At 42.0% G+C, this 10872-nt stretch overlaps 1 protein-coding gene across 1 annotated transcript in view; it reads left to right on the top strand.

Annotated features, from left to right (window-relative positions):
- PELI2 (pellino E3 ubiquitin protein ligase family member 2) overlaps nucleotides 1-10872 on the top strand; it is a 54957-nt gene that overhangs the window by 7615 nt on the left and 36470 nt on the right. Inside the window, exon 2 of the mRNA XM_015865877.2 lies at nucleotides 9086-9215. Within this exon, the coding sequence (XP_015721363.1) occupies nucleotides 9086-9215 (130 nt within the window). The remainder of the gene's footprint in view (nucleotides 1-9085; nucleotides 9216-10872) is intronic.

Below are 10872 nucleotides of genomic sequence, written 5' to 3'. Positions count from 1 at the left end.
CCAGGCTGCCCAGAGCCACATCCAGCCTGGCCTTGAATGCCTGCAGGGATGGGGCATCCACAGCCTCCTTGGGCAACCTGTTCCAGTGCGTCACCACCCTCTGTGTAGGGGGAAAAAGCCTGTGAGTGTTTAGGTGCAATGGGACAGACTGTTCAAGGGTCTGATGCCTCCTTTAGACTGTGATGGGTGGAATCAGGATGCTGACCCAGACAGATGGAGACTGCTGTTCTCCTGCTGCTGAGGCAGCCTCATTGCTGGAGGACACCACATCCTCAGTCTGCTGGCACTATTAGCTCTGCGTTGCAGTCGTTTTCCATCTGCCTCTGATGAATACTCAGTGATTTACTGAAAGAGGTAGTGGCAGGTGAGGCTGTAGTCTGTAACTGGAAATGAAGGATGTCATTGAACTGATTTTTATTCCGCAGCCTCTCAATGCTGTTTGTGCTCTATTGAGGAGACTCTGTGACATAAATCAGCCCCCCACTCCCCCTGCTTTGTTAGACATCAGGGAATCCACGTGACCGTGATTGCCTCGCAGCTGCAGAAGTTGTTCAATTGGAGCTGTCACCTTAGTAGACAAAGAAGGGATCCAACTGCAAGTCATGTTGCCCAGAGGAAATCATGCTTTGCTGGCTCTTTAGCTTATGAAATTCCTTGCTTTTGATTCTTCTTTTTGTCACTACCGTGGCTTGACCTGTACTGCTTGTAATGATTGTGCGATGTCAGCCTTGAGTGAATGGGTACAAACACAGATGTGCTGTCACTGCAGCTAAAACCAAAGTGAGGAGGTCTGGGTACAGGAGTGCTGTGATCCCTGCAGACAGCCTGGGCTGTGCCTTAAGGTTGGACCCAGGGGGCTGTGAAGAGAATATGAGTATAGTAAGTGTGTTCATCGCCTTGTAAATGGAAGGGTTTTGCCCAGATGTGAATGTTTGGGCCCAGATATGAATGTTTCTCTAGTAGACTTCAGTCTCATGTTATAGTGGGCAGTTCCAAAAGATGCACTTGAAAGCTTTCAAGTCTTAAGATGTTAAAACAGGCTGATGCAATGTATTTCTGTACCTTTTCTTTACCATCTTCTTCTACCCCTTGAGGTGGTAGAGTAATGGCATCTCTTACAGGAAACTTCTATGTAATAGAAGCAAATGCTGAAGCTCTTTCCTCTGTTTTTGATAGAGCTGTAGAGGGAAGTAAAGTAATTAACAGGAACTTAACAGGGTTTTACAAGTATAATGCCAGAGTACTGACAGGATAACACTTTTCTCCAATACATGCAACCTATTTAGGTAGGGAAGGGAGAAAAGGTGTACATATACATATGTTCTGCAGATATCTAAACTTCTACAAGTATATGATTATATATAGCTACTTATATATGCATTTGTGCATCCTCATCTGTTAGCAGAGCAGTGTGATGAGGCATTTGTTAGCATCATACATTCCTCTGAGTTGATAACAGCCTTGGTGCCCTGTTGGAATGTCAAGTATAAAAACTGGTGAGGGTGAAAGGGAATCTCCTGAGCCAGTCAGCTTAATGGGTTACTTGATTTCTGTATGTCTGAACTAGCTCTTGTCAGATGTGCTTTGCTGGGGAAGCTACTTCAAGCTGCACTCTCATCATCAGCTTTACTTATACATCTGCCTTTCTGTTTGGCTTGCAAATGCTGCTTCGAAGTCCTGTAATACTGTTTGGAATTCTAGCCTGTACTTTGGGAGATAGTGCTTGAAACAGATCCTGTTTTCTTAGTTCGTTTTGATGCGTAGTGCTCCCTTGCCTTCAAAATCAAAGGAATCTAGATATTTAGAGACAAACATATGGTGTGGCTTGTTTTGTAAAGGCTGATGTACAAGAATAGTACTGGTATGCTGACTGGCTGTGGGTACTGGCTAAGAAAAAGAGCTGGATTTCCTAAAGGGGGAGAAAAAGACTAAGAGAACTATGTGTGGTTTTAAACTTGGTTCCAGTTCTACAGACCACTGTGTCACTCCTGCACATTGCTTAATGTCTGTTGGAATGCATAAGTGCAGGTTTCCTGAAGCTTCAGCTTGTGTGGGATAAGCAGAAGCAGGCAGGGTGGATTCACATTGTGTGTGAGCTATGGGAAGGCTTTGATCCTCCACCAGATTTGACTGCTGGTGAGCTTGCTTGGGTGGCTTTAGGGTTTCTGTGCTTGTTGCTGTATATGAACCATCTTGCTGTGTTAACTTGTGGCTGACCATGTATGTGCATCATGGAGCGGGGAGCACCTGAACAAATGGGTGCTGATAGTGCAGAGCTCTTGTTCAAGCACTCACAGATAATTCCTCATAACCAGATTTAAAGAACAAACTTCTCCTGCAGGGTGTTTTTGTTGTTTGTATTTTCTTAATAGGGTACATACACATACTTATAGCAAAGAATGGGCTTTGCTCACTTCCTTTCTGGGTGTAACACTGCACTGTTTCCTGGTGTTCTCTGGATTTGAGTGCTTTCTATTGAGTATTTTACCTCTGAAATCGCCTATGTTTGCAAAATGGATGTAAGTTTTCTTCATGCTTAATGTTATTGGAAGGAGCCTAAAAAGATTCTTGTCATGCTTGAGTGTTTGAAAACGCTGTAAGTAACAGACCCTGGAACTACTCGTCTGTGCAATCACAAAGATATTCCAGCTGCTCGTATTTGGAGGAGAACTGAAATAATAAGACAGCTACCACTTCAGCCTATAAAAATGTGAACAGTCAAACAGTCCTTGATAGTGTGTTAAAGAAAGCACTTGGCAGCTGAGAAAATGATTTGAGTCGTGCGTTTGTTTTAATAGTCCAGATGATCCTTTGAATCCAATGACTTTTTTATTCCGTAATGTTTAATGTGGTGAAGCTTCAGACATCACATGGTGTTGGTCTTATTCATTCCTCAGATGATAGTTTGGACAGTTTGCTTTTTCACCTTCAAGGATGTATGAAGCTCAGAGAGACTGGGAACATACTTGGTATGGCAGGGCAGGTATGTCCCAGGATCTCTTGTCCCCTTGCACTAAGGTCTAATTTGTTTTAGTTGTGAAACTTGCAGCTGTTTTTGATCTGCCATTTGAGAGGCCTGTAAATTGTTTCCATATTGGAGCGTGTGGATGCAAGTCTGCTGTGTTTTGGATGTGCAGCCTTCTGCTTTCCTCCAGACCCAGCTGTGCATCGTGCTTTACTTTGAATGAGACTTTGTGTTCATCGGGCTTGTTTGGAACGTAGCAAAAGCTATTTGTATTTATTTTAACACAATGATGTATCAATTAATTTCAGTGGTGTTTGACTAGATTAGAGTTAGTAACTGTTCATCTGGGTGCTTTCTAATGTGAGAGATTTGGAGTTGGAAAGAAGATTCATGGTGCTTTCCCCATTTCTTGAGCTCTTGTAGCTAGTGGAGAAGTGTGCTTTGAAATGAACTTAATTAGTTTGTACCCTGTGTTTTGCTGTGGCATTGTTGGCTTGATGCTCTGGTGAATGGTTTTAGTTGACAGCTTTGAAGATGGGCTTAAAGCATGGAACAGAATTGCTTCCTTGTTAAACCAGGGCTGGGTGGTAGCAGGGAGATGCTGGAAATAAGGATTGTTGAGGAAGTCATTATATGGAAAAACTGATTCTCTTACCCTTTGCTTTCCAAAAAGAAAACCTTTTGCATTCAGATGCTCTTGTAATGTATTACTTATGTTAGATTTGGATAATAGCATCCTAAATACTTGTGCTCTTTTGTGGTGTCTTATTTCATTTAAAGGTAGCTGCTCTTTTTCCCTATTAATCAAGTGATTGTGGATGACTTCTGAGAAGTGTATGTTGTGGGTGTGACTACACTCATGCCTGTTTCTGGCTGTAGTGTTTAACTGGGATGTCTGTATAGGTTTTCAGCTAATAAGTTGTTTGAAACTGTCAGGCTGCTTTAATTGAAGCTCATCCCGAGGCTCTGGTAGTCCACATCAACATGCTTGTGAGGTGTGTGAGCATTTAATCAAACTCCTATGCTGTCTGTGTAGGTGTCATACAGAAGCCTGTGCAGTAAATACCTTCCATTGCTGCTTCTTGAAATGCACTATTCCCTGTGGTCAAAATGAACCATGACACTCTGCTCTTACCTTCTTCTGTATTTACTTGCACTGTGGGATTCTTTCCCATAGCAGCGTGTGGGAGAGTAACGAGGGGCTTGGGAATTTGGAAGGAAACTGGATGTGTAAGATCTGCTCTTAATTTCCTTTATTCATACTGTGTTATTAACATGGTGTTTGCAAGCCAGTAGCATCTTTTCCTAGAGGTAGACATTTATATGGATAATATGTGTATCCTCCTGGATTGCCTGTATTATATAAGGTCAACCTGCGAGAGGATATCTAAATATTGTCCTAAATAAAACTCAACAGGTTTTTAAATTACATTCTAGCTGCTACAATTGCAGAGTCCTCCTGCTTGTTATCTTCTCTGTAAGAGAAGCTGACTGTATCTGAACATACAAACACGATAAGGCTGGCATATAGCTTTTAGTGAAGGTGTCTACTAAGATCTTAATGATATCAGGAGCAATTGGGAGTTACTTCTGGAGTATTGCGGAAGAGCATTTGTAGGGGGGTCCATATTTATACCAGGCTTCTCAAATAGTCTGTTTGCCAAGTAAAATGATCATCTCTGGTCACTAGCAAATTGTACCAACTCAGCCTTTTCCTCTGATGTAAACCAACTATACCAACATACCTTTCTCAGGGATAATCAAGCTCACAGATGCAAAAACATTGCCTTAATTGAGGAAAGAGATGAGATTATTTGGGACTTCCAGACTTGCTGGTTTGGATTTTCTTGCTCAACAGGAAGACTGCTTTGTTAACCTGTACTGCTGGTGTGGTGATCAGGAAGCACTTCTGCATGGAGAGGTATCTTCATCAGCAGAAGACTCTGCTGTGAGTGTCCCTGCCCATTGCAGGGAGTTGGGCTAGAAGACCTTTGGAGGTCCATTCTGACTCTATGAAGCAATGTAGCATTTCTGTGTTCAAGGTGAACTTTTTGGGATGTTACTGTTAAGAATGTTAAGTACCCTCAGTGGAATTACCTAAAAGGAGTTAAAAGTTCATATATCTTGCAGTCAATATTGAAGCTGTTTGTGCTTATATATAAGCTAGCATGTGGATTTGGTTTTTTTTACCATTTAAGAGGAAGAAATTGGATGCTTCAGCTGAATAGGGCTTTCCAGCTACTTGAGGCTTTAGCCTATAGTTGTGAAAAACCTGGGGTTAGTTATTGCCAAGGCAAATAATATATCTTCAGACTTATAATGTTGTAGATATCATCATGTAGGCTCGCAGTGCTGCCAGAGGAATTTTTCTCCCACCCCCTGTGCCATTTTTTCCCTTGTTGCTGATATAAATGCTTCTGTGGCCTTGCAGTGAACCAGAGAGCAAGGAATTGATGTGGTTGAAACTAAATTTAAAACATAAATCTGGTTTTCTTTCCAGTGCCTGTGAACCAGGGAGAGAAGCTGAACTGGGGCAGGGACAAAACAGCAGATGAAGGGTGGGACTGCTGCTTTTGGCAGCTGTGTTGGCCCACACTGGTTCAATGATGGTTAAAAGCACACTGTAAGCCCAGACTGACTTCTGGTATGTGCTGAGCATATACTACTGTTTGATACCAAATATGGCATCAGAATGTACTTAAAAGGAAAAAAAATCACTCGAGTCTGACCTCGTAATGAAAGCTGTCACTAATGCTTTTGTGGCTTTGTTGTTCGGTGCAGGAAAGTCGTGCTTTCTTCTTGTAAATTAGAGCCATTCTAACATCTGTTGCCTTCTCAAAGCTGAGTCTGTGAGATGGAATGGTAGTCTGTGCATGGGATGGCCTCTGAGCACACAGTGTCTGCAGTAGAGTCAGTGATAGCAAGGAAAATGAAGTCAGGCTGTTCCTTTTTGGCCAGTGGGAGCATTACTGGTTGGTCTTGCTTTCCAGGCAGCACAACATCCACATAAAGCAGAAGCTTCCATGACATACCCCAACCCTGGGAAAAAACTTCCTGGAGTTTGCATGTCATTGTATACCAAAATCCTCAACCGTCTGATGTAAATCTGTTGGAAACTGGCTTTGTTAGTTAGGGTGCCCATAAGAAACGCCAGCACCACTCCCTTATTTGCAAGGAATAGGGCTATCAACAGAGATAGTTATCCTGAGAGGTTCCTAATGCTGATTGTCCCAGTGCTGCTGCCTATAAGAGATGCTTGGAAAACATACTAGACTGCATCTGTTGGCTGTGAGGAGAGAAGGCTTCAATCTGATGCTATTTCCCTCCCTGTGAAACACACAGGAATACCTTGTGATCGTCCTGTTGCTTTTCACCAGTGTCAGATCAGAGTAAAACTTCAGAGTGTGTAATTAGTTCTTACTATTTGTTATGCATACCCAAATCCTCCATCCCTTTCGTATAAAGGGAATCTAGAAATTGGCACAAAGGAAACCTTGCTGTGAAAACTTGTCAGTGCTGATCAGGATGGATGAATTAAGCTTTCATTTTCCTTGTGTTTCCTTCCTCTTTAGTTTCCAAAAGGCCTTTAACCTTGCGTGGCTTCTTTCTTTTCTTGTTTAAAACTGATTAAATCCTGGACAAGGAGGAGGGAGAAAAATCCCTGTGGTGAAATCAAGTGGCCTTTACAGCTGATTGTTCTGTGGCCATGAGAAAAGCCAAACAAGAGAACCCTGCCAAGTCTGGTTTTAATTTTCAGCAAAACTGCATAAAATAAGGACTGCTTAACTATGGTACCAGCCTGGCAGATGTAATTGCAGAGTGTAAAGCCAGTAATGAAGCTACCCATGTGATTTCTTCAGGAGTTACTGAGTTTTTCAATCACAAATCCATGCAGGAGGAATGTTGTCCTTAGGAAAGGTAAAACTTGCAGACGTAATCATAGTAATGGTGTCACTGAAAGGTGGTACGTGAGATCACTGAATGGCCTGGGTTGCAAAGGCCCACAGTGCTCATCCAGCTCCAACCCCCTGCTGTGTGCAGGGTCACCAACCAGCAGCCCAGGCTGCCCAGAGCCACATCCAGCCTGGCCTCGAATGTCTGCAGGGATGGGGCATCCACAGCCTCCTTGGGCAACCTGTTCCAGTGTGTCATCACCCTCTGTGTGGAAAAACCTCCTAAGTTCCAACCTAAACCTCTCCTGTTCCAGTATCTGAGAAGACTGGAGCTGCAAAATCAAATCACTCACACTTTGAGGGCTTGTATTCATTACCTGTGGATCATATGAATATGTTTTTCTATGAATCAGTCTTTAGGGATAAGGATCATCTGAGTTAACTGAGCTCCGCTCTTCCTGCATAGAGTTAATGTTTCCAGAAACAAATAGGCTTGGTGTGAACTAAGTAGTTTGTTTCTATTTCTATTCGCTGTGCTGAGGAATCTTCCTAAATATTCCAGAGAGACACAACAATCTTCCTTGTGAAAACAGGAGTGGGAGAACAAGTTGAGCTGTAACCCAGCCCAAAGCTGTGAACTTCTCATTGCTCTCTGGGATTCTTTATCAAAAGCAGTCCTCACGTCTGGTTTTACGTTTGAGAGCACTTAAATTTGAGACCATAATCTCCAATCTGTTATCAGCTTAGGAATGTTGAGCAGTGCTGTAGTTCAGGTCCCGGGTCCCCAGGTACTGCCTATGAGTAGCTGAGGCTGTTTTCCATTGAGCTGTCAGGTGTCTGGCTGTAGTGAGTTGGGCTTCTGCAGGGCTTTAGCAAGCAGACTGTGTGCCTTTGCCTCTCTTTTTTCATCTTTTACCATAAAAATGAAAAGATTCAGGTCTCCCCAAGCACATTTTATTGTCATGCAAACTTAGTTACTTATACAAAATGGTAATTTCATGAAAAATGATTCTGGGTGACTGCATTGCTTTCCCTACTTGGCAACTGTAGGATTGCTCTTGCAGCCTTAGCAGTGAGAGGCCATTAATTTGCCTTCTGTGGTGCTACAAACAGTCTATCTCAGTCTGTACATGGTGTGGTGGATATGGAGTTGGACTGCTTTGAAGTGCATCTCTAAACAGATAATGACTAATTTTTTGGCCTTGTTTTGTTTCTAGGGGGGTTGCTCCCTTTAAAAGAACCTTCTTTGTTCTTTTCAGCTGGTCTTCCTCATTGTGCTATTAGCTTTTAATCATGAAGACTGCTGGGATGATCCAGTATAGAGTAGACTTCACCAGTAAAGCTACTGGAATGTGTAAGTGGAATTGCAGCTGTAGTTCTTCAAGGGAAAGCCTGAGGACCAGGTGTGAAAGAAGCATCTGCAGTAAAGCTAAGTCTTGGGAGCACAGACCAGCTGTAAGCATCAGGAATGTGACAGGTGGAGGTGCTCTGATTAGAAGCATTTACCCTTCCTAAGTCATTAGGGAGGGAGAAGTATTATTTCATTGCCCATAGACTGCAAAGAAACTTCCAGTTCCTTCCCTGGGGGAGGAATTAGGAGTTATCCTCTTGAGACTCAATGCTTCTCTTAATAACTTATCCATTGCGTTTCTGTCTTGGGAGAGATGAAGGAGTGACTGAAGGTTACTGGGTGACGCCTGATGAAGGCAGTCATTAACTAGTCTTCAAATTCACATGAATCTGTCCTTAATAATAAATCTACTCCTAGAAGCTTCATTTAATATATTAAAAAAAACCCCATTCTATGCAACCGGAGTTAAAACCAAATTTCTCCTTTTCTCCCTTCTTGCATAGTCTGTGGGATAACTTTGCACTGCTGTTACTTGCTTCCCAACTCCCCATGTCATGAAATTAAACTAAAGGTTTAGAATTTGTTCTTCGGAACTCCTTTAATTCTAAAGGTAAAGAACTATTTCTGTTGCTGACCAGCTCACTGTATTGTTTGTGGTTGAAGTTCTATTCATCTTTAATAAGGTCATTGACCATTGGCAGAAAAGGAGTGTTTGAATGCCTGTACTAATTTAGGTAGCAAAGCTTAGTATGACTGTTACTTGTTTTTGAGCTATATGCTTGAAATCATTGGAGTATTGTGACAAATTGCTGCTTTCCTTTTCTGTGTCTCAAATTGCTGATGCTTTAATGCCAAACTCTTTTTGTTCAATTCCAGGTATAATGGCTCCCTCCCTAATGGTGACAGAGGACGAAGGAAAAGCAGATTTGCCCTTTACAAGCGACCTAAAGCAAATGGAGTTAAGCCCAGCACTGTTCACGTGATTTCTACTCCTCAAGCATCCAAGGTACATGACAGAAGTCAATTCTGTTTTCTGGTGTCCCTGAGTTATATCCCAGTTACTGGATTCACTTCACTGCTGGTTTGTTCTGTGGTAGTCAGATACTTGCTTTGGAGAGTCTTTAATGGATTTTCTTCCTAGAGATATGGATCTCTAATCCAGTTACTTATTTAAAGTAGTCTTTAACCTCAGGTATGAGTTAATCTGACCCTTCTGCCCTTATTCAGAAAGCTGACTGTCTTATCTGAGATATAGAGCAGTCATGGAATGCATATCCAAGAAGTACATTTATTTTTCACTGGGATGTAAGATTAGTCCCATATCTTCAGGAGGATAACTGGGATGATGTAAAACAAACAAAACAAACCTTGGAGATCCCTATGAGTCTTTCATATGTATTGCTAATATTGTGCATGTTTTCATCTGAGGCCTAGTATAGGCAAAGGAGGAAGAGCATTTTGAGGCCTAGTATAGGCAAAGGAGGAAGAGCATTTTGAGGCCTAGTATAGGCAAAGGAAGAACAGCATTTCAGTGAATATATTATCACAGCCATGTCTTTACATGTAAAGCTGTCTGTGTTAAGGTTCTGCTGGTGGAATGTATGTGAAGCAGTGGAAAGTCATCTTACCTATTCTTTAAATACTTGGTGCCAGAAGGAAAGAGTGTCAAGTTCTGGCTGTATGAGGTGGAAATACTTCAGATAGTATTTTGGCTTCTCACTTTTAAAACATTTAAAGTCCTGGCAGACATGGCAAGGTGTCTGGTTAATGTTTATCAGCGCTGTTATGGTAATGTAGATATATAATATGCTGTACAAATAAATGCCCTTATAAAGATAACACAGGGTCTGAAACGTTAAGGTCTTTTCTTTCAGGGTCTGGATTCAGGTGGATGTGTCAGGTTGAATGTATTCTTCTGCACTTTCTCTGAACCCTTATGAAAGAGCTTTTGTGTATTTATACTGTTGTCTGGGGCGAGACTAGTGGATGTGTGCCAGAACAGTGATGCAGTGGATTTCAGGGCGCTTTTGGGTGCACTGAAAGGCCGTTTACATTCTAAAACACTTTCTTAGGCTTCTCTGACACCATCAATATCAGAGCCTAAATCTGTTCTGCCAGGAATGGCTTCTGCATGCAGCTTCTGTAAATGATCTCAGAAATACTGGGAGGTAGAGAATATAGAGAGCTTTGTTCTTGGACAATAATATGCAACTTGACCTCAACATTTTCCTTCTGCTCTGAATCCTTCAGTTTCCTTCTTAGGGAAGGACAAAAAGAAAAACAGTGGGAACTCGTACTGTGCAGGATATTACAAGTTTCCTCACTTGCAACTTTTCAGATACAAGTTGTTTTATTTTGCTTGTTTGTATTAAAGGGATCTTTGTGTAGAAGGAGGTTTGTTATTCTCAGGTGCTGATTTTTAGTGGCTGGTGAGGCCTTTTCTCCCTGTGTTGTGTTGCTGCTGTGTTGTGAATGCTTGAATAAAGTGCCACAGTGGTTTTGTGCTAATAATTCCATTAATGCGGCAGCTCAAGAACCACAACCATCACTGATTTGAAGTTAGTGTGTCAGAATTGTTTGGCCTGCTAATAGGTATATTCTGGAGGAAAGCATTTCATGAGGTTACGAGTCCCAGGTTTTTCAGATTACACTTAAAACATGCA

This window comes from Coturnix japonica, chromosome 5 (assembly GCF_001577835.2).
Source record: "Coturnix japonica isolate 7356 chromosome 5, Coturnix japonica 2.1, whole genome shotgun sequence".
Lineage (NCBI taxonomy): Eukaryota > Metazoa > Chordata > Aves > Galliformes > Phasianidae > Coturnix > Coturnix japonica.
Note: the sequence above shows the minus strand (reverse complement) of the source record. Positions and strands in the feature narration are given on the sequence as shown.